At 56.1% G+C, this 17450-nt stretch overlaps 1 protein-coding gene across 1 annotated transcript in view; it reads right to left on the minus strand.

Moving 5' to 3' along the window:
• The window catches only part of HTT (huntingtin), a 99617-nt gene that overhangs the window by 72149 nt on the left and 10018 nt on the right, over positions 1 to 17450 (minus strand). Inside the window, exons 2-8 of the mRNA XM_081092472.1 lie at positions 12373 to 12456; positions 7623 to 7743; positions 5577 to 5636; positions 5133 to 5212; positions 2522 to 2660; positions 1374 to 1515; positions 545 to 723 (exon numbers count right to left, since the gene is read on the minus strand). Coding sequence (XP_080948598.1) covers positions 545 to 723; positions 1374 to 1515; positions 2522 to 2660; positions 5133 to 5212; positions 5577 to 5636; positions 7623 to 7743; positions 12373 to 12456 — 805 coding nt within the window. The remainder of the gene's footprint in view (positions 1 to 544; positions 724 to 1373; positions 1516 to 2521; positions 2661 to 5132; positions 5213 to 5576; positions 5637 to 7622; positions 7744 to 12372; positions 12457 to 17450) is intronic.

The following is a 17450-nucleotide window of genomic DNA, read 5'->3' on the forward strand; positions in this document are numbered from 1 at the left end:
GTGCGCCCCTGCACGAGGGAGTCTACCGCCTCTGAACAAACTACCTCGTTAAAGGAGGACTCAGCAGCCCACTGCCCCCACCTCGCCTGCCCTCCCGAACACTGTCAGCGACGTCACTGCTTCATATTATTAGGGTTCACAATGTGTCACTATTTAAATCATGTGCTTTGCCTAAAGTTCAGTCAAAAACCGAATTTTAAAAAGTACACGTCTTACCATGTGTACAAACAGGACTGAGGGAGCTGGATAAATGTTTACAGAACAGATAAACACGTTTCATGGCCTGGTTTAGGAACAGGGTCCCGGTGCTCTGTGCCAGGCTGGGCTAGGAGGGCCCATGTGCCACGCTGTAACCTTGGGAGAGACGACCTGCATTTCCCTCTGAGGTCACAGGGCTGGGGGCCGTGACCTCGGACCTGAACCAGTGGTCCGGCTCCGGAGCCTGTGCTCTGAACCTCGGCTGTGCCGCTCCCCTTCCCCGTGAGCCGACTCGCTGGGTGTCAGTCATGGCTGTGTCTGCACCAGAGTGAACCAGGGCTCCTACCTGGACCAGCTGCTCTGTCGAAGGGGAGACTTCCATTTCCTTTCGTGTCACCCCAAAGCTGCCTTTCAGGCTGGTGTCCTGGACCTGCTGCTGCAGCAAGGGCACCAAGTACCGCAGTGTAAGCAGCGCTCCAAGGACCAGCAGCGACGGGTGCTCACCCTCGACGGGAACCAGCAGCCCTAGAAGGCAGCACAGCTCTGCATCTGGCTCCTGCTGGGACTCTGGCCTCTGTGGTTGCAGAGTCCCCAGCAGAGCCCTCTCTGAGCTGGCGGGGCAGACAGTAAAGGCAGAGACGTCGCCATGAAAGCACACGTGCGCATCGCATCCCGGGGCGAGACCCAGGGGGGCTTCACAGGGAGACTCAGCACCTGGGCTGAGCAAGCAAGGCCTTCACACTGAGTCTGCTGCATGTGGGCGTCGGGCGTCCTTGCATACAAATGCCCACGTGCCGCCTGCATTTGCTAGTGATTTCAGTTCCACGTGTGCAGGAGAGGCCGTGGGCAGCCACGCCGTGCAGAGAACCGGGCCGGAGGCGCAGCTTCAGGCCGCGGGGACGCCCTGCACTCAGGGCCACCCCGCCGGCTGGGAAGCCTGGCTGCACGAGGCTGGGCCCGGGAAGGCGGTGGGTGGCACACAGCCTGTGCCCTGCCCGGCTGGCAGGCCTGGGGCGCCTGCGCAGCTGCCGGGGAGCAGCCTTCCCGCCCCTCACCCGACCCCCGCGGTCCCAGGGGCTGCCCACAGGCCGAGGGATGGCCTGATCTCAAAGGTCTGTCACTAACAGAGGCCGGAGACCCACCACCCCGGGGACGCCACCAGGCCGGCGTCTCACCTAGGAGCACGCTGAGCAGCCAGCTGTAGAAGTACTGCGTCCTCCGGGAGTGCTGGCAGATGCTCACCACGCAGGCCGCCGCCGTCCGCCGCGTGGTCGGGGAGCTGGACTTCAGGTTCGTGATGAAAGCCTTCAGCAGAACCTGTGGCCACGAGCACCCATGGAGAGAAGAGGACGGCCCATGAGGCTTACTGTGCCTTTCACAAACCTAATTCGCTCCAAATCCTCGCAGAGCTAAGTCATCAACCACCCGAGACTCTCCCAGGCTGAACAGAAGCACCCAATTCGGGGAACCCCAGAGCAGCGCGACACAGGGACTAGCTCCTGCCGCCGAGGGCCAGCAGACACCTGGAGGTGGCAGCCCTAGCTCCGGAGAAGCTGTACCCACAGTATTTGAGGACGGGGTCAAGACTGACACCGTGTAACATAAATGCAGTAAAAAAAAAAAAAAAAAAAAAAATCGACAAATCACGAGGCCAAAGAGAAAAGAGCGTAGCCAGCTACAGCCACGTCAGGCCCAAGAGACGGCTCGTACACGTGCCACCTGCGACGGTCACTAAGAGGCGCCCTTGGGCCTGGAGCATGGGCAAGCAGACTGGACTGTGCAGCACATGCTCACTCTGCGCTAAGAAGTCAGGGAGCTAGACGTCGCTGGACCTCGGAATAACCCAGATGAGCTTCCCGGACAGCGTGGGGAGCCCACCCAGCACCCCAGACCCATCTGCTCAGGAGCAGCGCCTTCTACACACACGTGGATACACCAGCCCCGTCAACTCTTCACCCACAAGAAGAGCAAAAGGGCAGGAGTAGGAAGAAGCTCTTCGTGTGCCTCAGAAGATTCTAATGAAATTATGGGCACGACACACCCTGGCTGGGTAGTTCATTGGTTGAAGTGTCATCCCAATACACCAAGGTTGCGAGTTCCATCCCCAGTCAGGGCACATTCGAGGATCAACCAATGAATGCAAAATGGGTGGAGCCACAAATGGGTGGAGACACAAATGTATGGCGCACGCTTTCTCTCTCTCCCTCTCTAAAATCAATAAATAAAAACTAAAAAATAAATAAATTATAAGCACAACAGAACTTAAGTACTTTCAAAGCCCTAACTCCCCACAGACTCACTCGCAGGTGTGTAAGACTCATACCTTAATCTCATTGTCATTTGCAAAATTGCCGAGTGAAGCCATAATTTTGGGTATAGCTGCAGCCAAGGTCTCCTGAACAGACTCCTCAGGTCTCTTGCTTGTTCGCGTCAGGCAAGGCAGGAGGTTCACCAAGTAAGGCCTGCATGTGAGACAGGAAGCTGGGGTTACTCTACCAGGTCCACTTTAGTAAGACACAACAACTAGTTTAGTGCCTGTGGGAGAACAACCAGTTTTTATAGCAAAACAGTCCTCAATGGAGAGGGGACAAACCTCAGCTAAAAGGACGGGAGGGCGAACTGCACATGAAGTTCAAATGCTGGCAGACGCTCAGCCTTCACTCCCCCGTAACCAGAGGACTCTCCAAAGCAGTTAAAAATGATTTGCAACCCAGCTGTGTGGCTCAGGGGCAGAGCATCGACCTATGAACCAGGAGGCCAGGGTTTGATTCCCGGTCAGGGCACATGCCCGGGTTGTGGGCTGGATCCCCAGTGTGCGGCGTGCAGGAGGCAGCCGATCCATGATTCTCTCTCCTCACTGATGTTTCTCTCTCTCGCCCTCTCCCTCCCCCTCTGAAGTAAATTTAAAACATTTTTTTAAATAAAATAAATTTTCAGCCCTGACCGGTTTGGCTCAGTGGATAGAACATCGGCCTACGGACTCAAGGGTCCTGGGCTCGATTCTGGTTAAGGGCATGTACCTTGGTTGCGGGCACATCCCCAGTAGGGAGTGTGCAGGAGGCAGCTGAATCGATGTTTCTCTCTCATCGATGTTTCTAACTCTCTATCCCTCTCCTCTCCTCTCTGTAAAAAATCAATAAAATATATTTTAAAAAATAAAATAAAATAAATTTTCAAAATTATTTGCAGTAAATAATAAGTTATTACAACACTCATTTTAAATTAAAAAATAAGAGATAATATAAGAAGCACCACTTTAGGAGTAGAGGAAGGTAAGGGGATAGATGGCGATACAAGGAGACTTGACTTGGGGTGGACACACAATACACTGTTCAGGCAATGTGTTGTGGAATTGTGCACCTGAAACCTGTATAATTTTGTTAACCAGCGTCACACCAATAAATTCTATCAAAAAGGTGCAATTTTCTGAAAAACACAAAATCTCCTAAGACAGCTCTGCTACTGCACAGCTTGAACCAAGCCTCTGCTCCGACGGGAGGGGCGGCACTGCCCACTTCCCCAGGGCACCGGACCCTCCAGCCTGGGGAGAGTCCCGCCTCCCCGGGCAACCAGCCCTGAAACCCTCCACCCCCCCACCACCCGCCCCCCTAGGGCTCAAGCCACACTTCTTCAATATGGCTGCTTTGTTCAAGCATCAAGAGAATGCTGCTTACAGGAACATTAAGACAGACGATGAGGGAAATGAAGGTTAAGGAATGAGAATGAAGCTTTCTTGGGAAAGAAGCATTACAGAAAGGGTCAGTGCTCAAGCTAAACAGGCCTCAGAGGTAAGACCTGGCTCTAGAGAAAGCAGCTGCCCTGCGGACGCGGGAGTCACAGGCTGGACAAGCCAGGACCTCAGGACCCTGCCAACCTTGGGGAACTCGGCAGCGCCCTCTAGTGCAGGGCCAGGCACCACACGGTCTGCACCCAGGACTACCTCAGGGAGCCTGGGCCCACATTTCTAAGGAGATAACTGTTTTACGAGTCCCACGGGAAAAAAACAAACCAGCATCAAGAGGAAGAGAAATCTGACTTTTGAAGAAGTAACATCAGGCCAATGAGTCAACAGAGAGTGTCTGGGGTGACGGGGAGCTGGGGCAGCTCTCCCTGGGCTGGGTAAGAAGCTGGATTTATCTGGACAGCTCGGGGGATGAGCCGAGAGTGCGAGTGAGGAAACAACTTGATCCAATCATATTTTAAGGTCGCTTTGGTTGCTATGTGGAGAATATAACAAGCTTTCCAAAATAAAAACAGTAAAAGCAAAAGGTTAAATAGAGAGAAATCTCCTTAGTGCTGTATCTCTGTTAAACGCAAACGCACTGGAATCAATCGTTGCTTCATATTCATAGTGAGAGTCGGGGCCACTCCCGCGTTCCTCTCGGGGAGCCGAGGGTCTATGGACGTTTTGCCAGTTAAGGAGACCAAGGTGGAGGTAACAGCTGTGGTCCTTCTTTTGTTTTTTAAGAGAGAGCTGTTTCATTAGTCAAAACTATTCGCAGTTTAACGCCCACGGTTGAGTACCCACATTGGTAGCCCATGTCCTAGACACAGGCATATATTTCCATAACTCCTACCGTAAGCCATGGGGTTGGACTTGACCTCCAACCACTTGCCAAGTCCCTTTCCCGCAGCTGCCACGCGTGGACACTGTTGTCAGCACAGGACAGGGGAGGACCCTGGTGTCTGGGGCGCCCACCTCCTACGGGCCTTGGGGGAGGGGAGGTGGAAATGAACAAGCTCACGGATGGAGCGTGCAGGAATATTTCTGGGAGCATAAGTGCTATGAGGAAAAAACCAGGACAACATCAACCACAACACAGCGCACGGGACGACCTCAGGAAGTGACATGTGAGCTGAGATGTGAAGAATGCGCAGGAGCTGGCCTCCACCGAAATATCAACGACAATGATGACGCAGAGCATAGGACGTACCTGCACTTCTGGGGCCGGACCAGGTGCGCCAGCTCGGCGAACCTCCACAGGGCAGCACGCAGGCTCCGGGGAGCGCCGTTCTGCGTGGATTAACGAGCGGAGTTAGATTGTAGGGCCACGGGCACACTAGTCACCAGGAGGACTTCACATAACAAAAGCATTTTTTCATTGTTAACTTCTATTTTTAGAGAAAAGGTCATCTGAATATTTACTTTAGAAATTTTAAGGTCTAGTGAATTTAATTATAACAATATAAAAATTTAGTTACCATTTTAAATACCCAACTCATCTAATAAACTACGAAGAGGAGAAGAAAAGTGAAATTATGTCTACTACAGCAAACAGCTCTCCCTTCTAACATGTTTACTTATTAAATGTAAGATGACATTTCCCGGAAACAGCTCACGGCAGCGAGGCCGTTGCTGGCGGCGGAACAAGGCGCACCTTCTTGATTTCCTTGTAGAGCTCGAGCTGCAGCCTCGGGAGGTTAGAATCCATCAGCGCCTGCAACACAACCAGAGCTCAGCTCAGGCAGACAGCCCGCCAGCAGCTCTGAGCAAGCTGAGGCCGCTTACACCTCAGTCACGGGCAAACGCTAATAGCAACTAAACGAAGAACCTTTTCATTGAGGAAAAAGCACATATATGCACAGGTGACTCACTTGAATGAAAATGGAAGAGAATTTAACTTTTATCACAATCAAGTACTACATAATATCAAAATGAAAGGGCAGATGGTTCAACAAATTCATTCTAAAGCTCTTATCTGAAACCCTGAACAGGCAGCGAGTGCAGAAAACCTCGAAAGTTCTGTCTTCGTTCACGTGCACTCTGCCAGGTGACCAACATTAGTCAGCAAGGCCTCAGTCAGGGAGCCGTGGGCAGTGCACCTGTAAGGTCAGAGCCTCGCTCTGCCGTGGAACCCGCTCCGGTGCAGACCCCGCGTCCTCCTCCAGGTCTGGCCCTCCCTTGGTGTCCCGATGCGCCCAGCCTATGGCCCAGGGGCCCTCTGAGCCCACAGCCAGCTGGGAGCCACAGGCCCCTCCCAGCCAGGGCCTGCTCACCCTCCCAGGGCCCACCTCCTTCCAGACGCCCCGCTCTCGCTCTGGGCGCTGGCCCCGGCTCCCGGAATCCCAGCAGGGCCTTCCCCGCTCCCAGGCAGGCCTCCCTCGGCACTGGCTTCTCGTCCACAGGCTTCTCGTCCGGGAATAAGCACTCCTCTGACCCCATCAGCCATCTGCCAGAGCCCTCCTCCTCCCCACGTAAAGCACAGCCTTCGGACTGACCTCAGCCCCCATTCTGGGCGGCACACACCGAGGCAGGCTCACTGAGGAGGGAGCCTGTGAGGTTTCCTGGCACCAGAGGCCGGCGCCAGTGTAAGAGGCCCGAGCCTCCTGCTTGCCCCCAGCCACCACCTCCAGGAAGCCTCTCTGCCCTCAACAGCGAGCACCCGGCTGGGACTCAGGGTCTGCACTTCTGTCCAAGCCGCCTCACACGGGACTGGACGTGACTTGAGGACAGAGCACATGGCCAGGCTCATCGGGTCCCCAGAGCACTTTCCTACGTAAATGAAGAGGGCAATGTGCCCCATCTTCCTGCAAGGCCCCATGACCAGGACCCTGCGGAGAAGGAGCGGAGGCATCTGCTCTGAGCCAACGGGAGGAATGGCTTTGGAAAGTGTCGAGAACCATGTCGGAGCCCTTCCTCGTGCCGGTGAGGCCACAGGGGAAAGTGTCTCGGTTTGGACACTCGCACACTCAAGGTGGCTAAAGGGCAGCCACCCGGGTGGGTTGGGGACCTGACCGGGAGGCGGGCAGAGGAGGCACAGGACAGTTTCCAGCGCATCAGGAATTAGGAAGAAGGGCGCTGGCCGTGGCAGCAGGAAACCGAAAAGGCGACAGCAGATTCTAGCTCTGTGGCCTTGGCCACAAACTCCACATCAGGAAGCAATCTCGGAGGAGGACAGGTGCCCCTTCTCTCTCCTGACCTCCCTGTCAGCCAGGGCTTCCGCTTCTGGCTGACCTCCTGTCCTTGCGACCCCTCTGCCCAGCCAACCTGCTGCCACGTCACAGCCTGACCTGCAAGCAGCACTGCCCCGCCCAGACCTCCGGAGGGCAGAGAGAGGGGCGAAGGAGGGAGCTAGAGACACCACAGAGGAGTCCAGGGGCCTCGTGGTCTCTCTGGACGCGCCCCCAAAGGCGCACCCAGGAGTCACCATCAGCACCCGCCCCGCCCACCCCTTGCAGTGAGGGCAGACAGTCCTGCAGGTGGCAAGACGCGCCCCCCACACTGTGGTGCAGCCAGTGCGACAGCTGAGGGACTGCGCCGCTCCAAAGGCCGCCGGCTACGCCCAGCTCAGAGAACGCCGTCCCCAGGGCCCCTTTTTTAGATTTATGTGATGAATTTAGTGGGTGACCCGGGTTAATACATTCCGTAGGTGTCGGCTGCACAGCTCTGTGTGTCGTGGCGATGCTGGCCCCGGGCTTCTCACCTTGATGACCTTGTTGAGGCACTCGTCAGCCACCATCCTCACGTCCGACTCCGCGTCGTCGCTGCACAGCAGGAACAGCTCCATGGCGATGCCCAGCAGTTTCTGAAACTCGGGAGAATTTCTAAGTGAAACAAGGAGAGAGAGTGTCACAGCAACAAGAGCCTAAGAAGCCATGACAATCAAACGTCACGTGGCGTCTGGTGTCCTGTCCGGGACGCTGGAGCACGAAACGAAGGTCGATGACTGTCGCATGGACCCTAACTAGGAAACACGACCACAGTGACGCTAGAGGCTACGATGGGGAACTGGATGTGGGTACTGGAAACTGCTAGCTCCGTAATTCTTCCGTGAATTTAAAACTATTCTAAAATTCTAAAGTTTATTTACAAAAAAAAGAGGTTGTGTTTGCAAGACAAATCTCATTTTTTAAAGTTTTAATTTAAACGTTTCTGAAAGACTCTCCTTTTTGTGTATTTTAACTCAATTTTTTAAAAAAACACTGCTTGAGCCTGGCTAGCCTGTTTGGCTCAGTGGATAGAGCATCAGCCTTTGGCCCAAAGGAAGCGAACCCGGTCAAGGGCACATACCTCGGGTGCAGGCTCCTCCCCAGCCCTGGCCCTGGCCAGAGCTCCTGCAGGAGGCAACCAAATGATGTGTTTCTCTCACATTGATGTTTCTCTCTGTCTTTCCCGCTCTTCCACTCTCCCCAAATAAAGGTCAATGGGGAAAATGTCCTCAGGTGAGGATTAACAAAAACCAAAACCACACAAATGACCCTGCTTGAAATACTGGAGCCCCAGCCAGCCGTCCGCTCTGTGCCACAGGTGACTCTGACTTGCAGCATTCTTCTTTGTAATCCGCCCGCCCGGAACGTGCTCAGGGGCTCAGGGAAGCGAGAGGAAGGGCGGGGCGGGGAGAGAAACATCAACGTGAGGAACATCAATGGGTCAATGCGCGGCTTGCAGAGGTGCCCGACCTGGATGGAACCCTCAGTCCAAGCGTGTGCCTGACCGGGACTGAACCAGGGACCTTCCAGAGGACAGGATGGCCCTCAACCCACTGAGCCACATTCCTGCCACCGAGTCAGTCCCCGCTCTAGCTCTTCACTCCCTTCCATCTTGCTTCCCGTGTGTCCTAAAGTCCAGCTGGACTTCACCAGACGCCACGTGTCCACGGTCAGGCTGTCGGCCCTGCCACACTCACACACACTGAACTCTCGCAATGTTTGTGAGTGATTTTAACATGTGTAACCAAGGGCCTGTGTAGGCTGTCGAGATCCAGGAGACTAAACACAGCCAAGACAGAGATACAGTGACGGGCCACGGGCACGAAACTGGTGCCTCAGCACTGGAAGCGCAGCACGCCGACAGGACGGCCCTGAACAATGGCGCCGCGCCTCACACAGCAAGTCGGCTGCCATGTCACGGTCGCAACCCGATATGCTCTGATATGGGGTTCCCCCACTCTCTCCCTCACAATTCCCACCGACAGTCAGAGAGCCCAGGAGAAAGCAAAGGGCGGCCTCAGCGATGGTCAGCCATAGAAGCAGGACACAGAGGGGAGCAGCCGCCTCGCCCACGGGCAGTGCAGCGTGAGGAGCAGAGGAGGGAGGCCCCGGGAGAGGGGAGCAGAGGAGGGAGGCCCCGGGAGAGGGGAGCAGAGGAGGGAGGCCCCGGGAGAGGGGAGCAGAGGAGGGAGGCCCCGGGAGAGGGGAGCAGAGGAGGGAGGCCCCGGGAGAGGGGAGCAGAGGAGGGAGGCCCCGGGAGAGGGGAGCAGAGGAGGGAGGCCCCGGGAGAGGGGAGCAGAGGAGGGAGGCCCCGGGAGAGGGGAGCAGAGGAGGGAGGCCCCGGGAGAGGGGAGCAGAGGAGGGAGGCCCCGGGAGAGGGGAGTAGAGGAGGGAATCCCCGGGAGAGGGGAGTAGAGGAGGGAGGCCCCGGGAGAGGGGAGCAGAGGAGGGAATCCCCGGGTGAGGGGAGTAGAGGAGGGAATCCCCAGGTGAGGGGAGTAGAGGAGGGAGGCCCCGGGAGAGGGGAGTAGAGGAGGGAGGCCCCGGGAGAGGGGAGTAGAGGAGGGAGGCCCCGGGAGAGGGGAGTAGAGGAGGGAATCCCCGGGTGAGGGGAGTAGAGGAGGGAGGCCCCGGGAGAGGGGAGTAGAGGAGGGAATCCCCGGGTGAGGGGAGTAGAGGAGGGAGGCCCTGGGAGAGGGGAGTAGAGGAGGGAGGCCCTGGGAGAGGGGAGTAGAGGAGGGAGGCCCCGGGAGAGGGGAGCAGAGGAGGGAATCCCCGGGTGAGGGGAGTAGAGGAGGGAGGCCCCGGGAGAGGGGAGTAGAGGAGGGAGGCCCCGGGAGAGGGGAGCAGAGGAGGGAATCCCCGGGTGAGGGGAGTAGAGGAGGGAGGCCCCGGGAGAGGGGAGCAGAGGGAGGCCCCGGGCGCAGGCCAGCATCCATGCTGCTCAGAGCAGCGCTGTCCACAGAGAGACCAGGTGACCTGGTGGGACTTGGGCTTCCTAACAGACACCGCAGACATCAAAAAGAGGCGGAAAATTACCTTCACGCTACATTTCACTTCACCCAATGTATCAAAAATACTATGCAACATGGGATGGATAACATATCACGATCCCTTTTACACCTCAAATCCGTCTCCTGGACCCAGCAAGCAGGACGGTGCCTGGGCTCCCTCGGGCAGTCATCCGGGGGTCACCGGCTCCCGCGTGTCCCGGGCTCCGCACTGCTGCTCTGATGCTAGTGCCTCGAAAACCACTGTTACAAACACTTGATCTGTTTCCATCGCTTTAGGCAGCAAGGTAAACCCTGTCCACTGACTTATCTTAGCCAGAAGCAAAATCCTTCATAATTTCTTACTGAAGTTGTAGTACTGTTAGCATCTTTTCTGGTCATAAATATCTGTAAATCATCTTGTATGAAGTTAACTAGTATTCCTTTCTATAAATGCATCTTAAATTTTCAACTCCCCTACTGGCAAACACTGAGATTAGCTTTAATTTTCTAACGGGATGAAAAACTGCCCTAGACCAATGTCATTACCCACTTGCCTAAGGCTAAGACCAGAAGTGAAACCAGTGGAACACAGACCTAGTTTAAAGCATTGTATTCTGCCAAATTGCCTTTTAAGACGATTGCGTCACCACTGACAAAACCCGAAGTAGTTTTTAATGTTTGCCAATTTGACAAGTGAATCATGTTCTTACAGGAACGTGCCAAGCCTAACGACAGCTTTGGTCAACAGCGAACCGCATATACGAGTGGCCCCTCAAACTGTAATGCTGGCAAACGCCTACGGCCTGGTGATGTCACCGCGCAAAGGCTGCGATGTCGCCAGGGCTGTGGGTGAGCTGGCACACAGCTCTCACGGGTGCAGTGGGGATGGCACCGCGGCTCCTGCAGGGGTTCCTGGGAGCTGACTCCCAGGGGCTGCTGGAACTGGAGCAGGAACGCAGCTGAAGAGGAGGCAAGCAGAAAGGGAATGGAGGAAAGGAAAAGGACCCTCAGAAAGTTCACCGTGAAGGCCAGCGAAGTGCTTACAGACTTCAACACGCTCCTTAAACAGCATGACAGCACGGCCCGCCTGGCAGGTGTGCTCAGCGGTTGGAACATCAGTCAGTGGTCGTGGGGTCAATCACAGTCAATAGACGTACCTGGCCCTACCTGGTTTGGCTCAGTGGCTAGAGCATCAGCCTGCGGATTGAAGGGTCCCAGGTTTGATTCCAGTCAAGGGCACATGCCCAGGTTGCAGGTTCGATCCCCAGTGTGGGGTGTGCAGGAGGTAGCCGATCAATGATTCTCTCTCGTCACTGATGTTTCTCTCTCTTCTCTCTCTCTCTCTCTCTCCATTCCTCTCTGACATCAATAAAAATATAAAAATTTAAAAAAAAAGAGCATGTAGCTGGGTTGCGGGCTCAATCTCAGACCCAGTTGGGGGCATGCAGGAAGCAACCGGCCAATGTGTCTCCCTACATCGGTGTGTGTCTCTCTCCCTCTCCCTTCCACTCTCTAAAAATCAATGGAAAACTTCCTCAGTGAGGATGAACAACAACAACAAAAACAACGTATAGAATAAGAATATAACATTTTTTTCTAAAAACAGAAAACATATTTTTGTACAGTTGTACAATGTGTTTGTGTGTTAAGCTACGTGTTATTACTACACAAGAGCAGCCCACACCGCTGAGAATCTTGCAGCCTGAGGGCCACCCCCGGCTGGCCCAGTGCCAAAGAGAGCGAGGCAAGGGTCTGATCACTGGACAGGCACGCTTTGTTCCAATGACTAAAATAATGTAAAATATCAAAGAGAAGATGATTTTTAAATGATCACAGCTACTGAGCGCCAATTAAATATACACATGCTGCTCACACAGTCTGGGAATGAAAAGGGGGCAGCCCTGACCAGTTTGGCTCAGTGGGCAGAGCATCAACCCGGGGACCGAGGGTTCGGTTCCTGGTCAAGGGCACGTACCTGATTGCAGGCTCGATCCCTGGCACTGGAAGGCAATCAATCAATGTGTCTCTCTCACATAAATATCTCTCTCTCTATATCTCCCCCTCCCTTCCACTCTTAAAAAAATAAATGCAAAAATATTCTCGGAAGAGGATTAACAACAACAAAAAAAGGAGGAGGTGCTGCTCATTGGTGTCTGGGAGAAGTCCAGGGAGGGGCCCTTGAAAGGCTGAGAGACACAGTTACAGATGAAACGCATGAAGCGCTTCTGCGCTGGAAGTCGAGGGCACCTACCTGAGCGACTGGCCCACGATGCTCTCACAGATGGTCAGACAATGGTTCACGCGGTCCTTCTTGGTGGCTGAGAGCTCCTTCTTTCTGAAAGAAAAGGAAGGGAAGGAGTGAGCTGTGCTGAACCAGCGCCCACCTCTTGCTGCCCGTCCCTGCTGTCCCCGCCCCTGCCGTCCCCGCCCCTGCTGCCCCTGCCCCTGCCCCTGCCGCTCCCATCCCTGATGGCACCAGCCTCGGAAGGAACCACACAGTCCGAGGGGGGTGGGGGGGCAGAGTAAGGTCAGGGCCGGGAGGCTCGGAGGGCTCAGCCCGGGCTTCCTCATCCACATGCTCCGGGGCAACGCCAGGGGATGCTCCTGACGCACCTGGTTTTCCCCAGCTCACGGAGACACTTGGTCCCGGTTATAAATTACAGACACGGGCTCATCGTTTCTATCTCCCCAACCGCGAGATAGAAATGGGCCTCCTGCTCAGAGCCTTTCTGCACAGCCTCCTCCTCAGACTCCCCAGCCCACGAGAGGGGGTGCAAAGCCAGGCCCAGAAGCCCAGGCTCGAGGTACCTGCCCCACGGCTCCAGGGGGCTTCACGGAGGCCCATGGAGACGGGGAGGGGTGGGAGGGGCGCGCACACAGAGGAAGCAGAAGCCGCCGCTCCCGGAGCACGGCCAGACACGAATGTGAGTGCAGTCACCAATGTGTGGCACTAACTAGAAACGACTAAACCAGGAAACTACTGGGTGTGAGGAGATGCTGTTACTTCAGGGGGGAGGGCGGCTAACCTACAAACACTGTGACCAACGCAGCCCTCAGGCTCCAAACAGTGCGCCTGGAGGAGCAGGCTGCCCCGCTGTGTGGCCCCATGCTGGTGCGGCCCGTGCAGGTGCGGCCCCCGTGCAGGTGCAGCCCTCGTGCAGGTGCGGCCCCCGTGCAGGTGCGGCCCCCGTGCAGGTGCGGCTGTGCAGGTGTGGCCCCCGTGCAGGTGCGGACCGTGCAGGTGCGGACCGTGCAGGTGCAGCCCCCGTGCAGGTGCGGCTGTGCAGGTGTGGCCCCCGTGCAGGTGCAGCCCCCGTGCAGGTGTGGCTGTGCAGGTGTGGCTGTGCAGGTGCGGCCCCGTGCAGGTGTGGCCCCCGTGCAGAGGTGCGGCCCCCGTGCAGGTGCGGCCCCCGTGCAGGTGCGGCTGTGCAGGTGAGGCCGTGTAGGTGCGGCCCCCGTGCAGGTGCGGCCGTGCAGGTGCAGCCGTGCAGGTGCGGCTGTGCAGGTGCGGCCGTGCGGTGCGGCCGTGCAGGTGCGGCCGTGCAGGTGCGGCCGTGCAGGTGCGGCCCCCATGCAGGTGCGGCCGTGCAGGTGCGGCCCTGTGCAGGTGCGGCCGTGCAGGTGTGGCCCCCGTGCAGGTGCGGCCCCGTGCAGGTGCGGCCCCGTGCAGGTGCGGCCGTGCAGGTGCAGGTGCTGCAGGCATGGCCTCCGAAGGCGCGGCGCTGTGGCAGGGAAGCAGGTGGGCAGACCATCCCGAGGGGAAGTCAGGGACCACCAAGGGCAGACAGGGTTCCAGGCGAGAAGAGCCAGGGCCTGAATGAGAAGCCAGGCCCAGGGCGCAGGGACTGGAGAGTGCGTGTCGCATGTCCCGTTCCCCTCCCACCCCCCACCCACCCATCTCATGCCAGAACGGGACTGACACCCGGATGAAGCAGGGAAGGAGGTGGTATGCGGGGTGCTGTCTAGCCCTGAGCCTCTCCCCTTTTGCCTCCTCCCAGCTGCTGCTTACACAGATAAAGCTTCAAGCGGCTGCAGAGCAACGGGAGGAAAAGAGCCTGGGCCCTAAGTGAGCACGAGAAGCTGAGGCCCCCCCCAACCCCCGTCCTCACAAACCACCCACTTCAAAAGCCCTATGACAGGCCCGGCCAGCGTGGCTCAGAGGTTGGGCATCAACCTATGAACCAGGAGGCCATCAGTTCGATTCCCAGTCAGGGCACATGCCTGGGTTGCAGGCTTGATCCTCAGTGTGGGGCATGCAGGAGGCAGCTGATCAATGATTCTCTCATCACTGATGTTCTCTCTCCCTCTCTCTCTCTCTCTCTCTCTCTCTCTCTCTTCCTTACTCTCTATAAAATCCATAAAAATATATTTTTAAAAACAAAAAAAAGCTCTATAATAGAAGCAACCCGAATGTCCTTCACCTGGCGGACAGAAAAACAAACTCTCTGGCCAGACGGCGGGACACTGTACTGCTTGGCAGTGGGAAGGGCACACCGTTCACACACACAGGGTGGATCTCGATGTGCCGGGTTCAAGGCTACACTGGGTAAGTCATTTACATGATGCTTTGGAAGAGACAAAACTACAGGAACAAAAGTGATCGGTAGTTTCCAGGCCCCAAGCAGCAGGTGACAGCCAAAAGGCATGGGGCCTGGGCATGGGGATGCCCGTGGTGACAGGACTGTTCCAGTTCTCAACTGCAGGCATAGTTAATGGCTCATCCATTAGTCAAACTGCACAGAGCTGTGCACTAAAAAGGGTACGTTTTACCACATGTAAATTATACCTGTTTTTAAAAGAAAGAAGAAAGCGCTGTGAGAATTAAAGTGCTCTCTCCTTTAAACCACCAATTCGGTCTCTCTTACACCAGCTTAGTGTCAGAGTAAGTTTCTCCTTGGCCCTGCTGGCTGCACTAATTGTGGGAGCACTCACTCCTTCGTCCTACTCCCCTTTGCTAGCAGTTGGGTCTGAGTCCCTGTGCCAGGGGCTGGACCTCCTTGGACGCTGGGTATCGGACAGAGAAGACATAAGAAATTGTAGGCGTATAAGGGAGTCTTTATTGCAGCCCAAGTAGCCCTTGCTACGAAGGAGCCATTAGACAAAGCAGTTCTTGCTAACACAGTAGCAAACACAAAGAAGTCCTTGCTAATACAGTAGCAAACACAGGAGCCATCCTAGCAAAACAGCCTCGCCTCAGCTGGTTAGTAATACGTCCTCCCACAAAGCAGCCGCCAACATAGGAGCCATGGAAAGCAGCCGCACACCAGCCGGTCAGTAACACGCCATCGGCTAACTCAGACAAAGGAGGCCTCCTGCGAACAGTGGCCTGTCTTCTGGGTTACAGGAGAGCAGCCGCACCGTGCACAGACTGCCGCGTCCCTGCTTTTGCACCTGCGTACAGGAAACGGGCCCTGAACACCCTGACTAGGATTCCCACACTCAGAGTGGCCTTGAGCATCCGGCGTACACGGGATGAGTAGGGTTCCTAACACTAGGTTTTCCTAGTTTAAGGCAGCCATCAAGAAAGTAAAAGAACACTGATGAATTTAAGCATTTTAGAAAGCAAATGAACTCCCCCATTACTCTTTGATTTCCAAAGTGAAAATCTGCCCCTGGCCTTAAGTGAACTGAGTTCACAAGCCCAGACTCCAGGCTGTCTGGGGCGTAGCCCCTCAACGCGGCAGTCGCCTACACAGGGTCTGAAATGATTCCTTAGGGGCTGGTAACGAGAACAAGGCTGGCAAACACTGGACTAAGTGGATCTCACAATCAAACGATGGTCAGAATAGAAATGCATGACCCGGGGATTCAGCCAAGTCAGAATCTAACAGAACCTCATCCTGTGGTTCCAGCCTCTGCCTCCAAGCTCGAAAGGTAGGCAGTGGTGACGCGTGGTAAGTCCCTCCGCTCGGCTTCCGCAGCGGGAACGGAACAGGCTCAGCAACGTGAGGCGGTAGCCAGGTGTCCTGGGTGGCTGACCCTGACCAGCTGGCATGGCTGCCAGAGTGCAGCCTGGGGACACACTGAGCTCACCTGGTTCAGGAAGAGCCCGCCCTGCTGAAGGCTGAGTCCGCCGTAGGCGAGGGAAGGAGTGTCCCCGCAGGTTGCAAAATTAAAGTGTTTATGGCGCACACAACGCTCCCTGCACTTATTGTGACAGCGCTCACAGCAGCAGCACGTGTCGTTAATGACGTGCAGGGTGCCCACGGGCACAACTCAGCAGTCAGTAGACCCGAAAGGAGGGAAAGCCCAGGCTTCGCCCTGTCGCCAGCCTGACGGGCAGCGGGCCGGGCCGTGGGCATCTCTCCATCTTCTTAGAAGTGACAGACACAAATCTGAGTTTTCACAAGAACTCTGTCTCTCTCCTCACATGTGTGGTAAACCAAGAAAATATAGTTAGCAATAAGCAATACCGCACGGCTCGCAAGGCCCGCCCTGTTCCATTAGGACCTGCGTGCCCTGGTCCATGTGCCAGAACTTGAGCCAGTGAAGCAAACTGACCGCCAAAGACAGGACGTGGTGAGACCTTCCGCCGCCGGGAACAAGGCCCCTTCCAACTTGGCCTCAGCCACGTTCCAACCTCCATTCTGGGTCAACATTCCCAAAGCTCCAGGGACTGGCCCCTGGAAGGAATCCCTGTTTTGGTCGTGCACCAAGCTCAGTGCTTGTACATTCTATGGTCCCTGCTCAAAAGACCTCTTCCCTCCCTAATTTTGTCCAATAAATAAACCTGAAGTTCAAAACACTGTAACGACTTTGTTCCCCCATGAAACTGATTAGGCTGATGAAATGATACATCAAACTGACTCATTCCACACATTCCACAAGCATGGAAACTGAGGTGGAAATGGCGGCGACTTGCTCTGGGCAGGACCTGGCTGCACAGGGTGAGTGCTGGATGAATAGGGCCGGAGCAGTCCTGACTGCAGCCATTTCAGGCGAAGCAGTCATTTTAACGTCACCTTCAACATACACACGCCCTCCCTGAGCCCCTCGCACTGCGCAGTGAGCAGCTGCGAGAAGCACACAGCCGGGGAGGCAGCCACAGCCCTTGCTGCAGCAGGACAGTCAGGCTGAAACCGCCAGCCAGGGGCAATGCCACGAGGGGAGCCCGCCCTCCCACCAAACTCGGAGTGTCAGACTGTGTACTGCGGCCCAGGGGAGAGGGGGCGGGGGAGGCCTGGGCCCCGGGGAATGGAAGTCGCGCCAGGCGACCGGGCGCAGCACTCCCATGTGTTCCCACCCCGCGCACAGCAGAGCTGGGCTCCAGGGCTCCTGATTCCCCACACAAGCCTACAACAGTGGGGGAGCGTCCCCAGAAAATCAGAG

Source organism: Myotis nattereri, assembly GCF_964212035.1.
Source record: "Myotis nattereri genome assembly, chromosome: 1".
Taxonomy (NCBI): domain Eukaryota; kingdom Metazoa; phylum Chordata; class Mammalia; order Chiroptera; family Vespertilionidae; genus Myotis; species Myotis nattereri.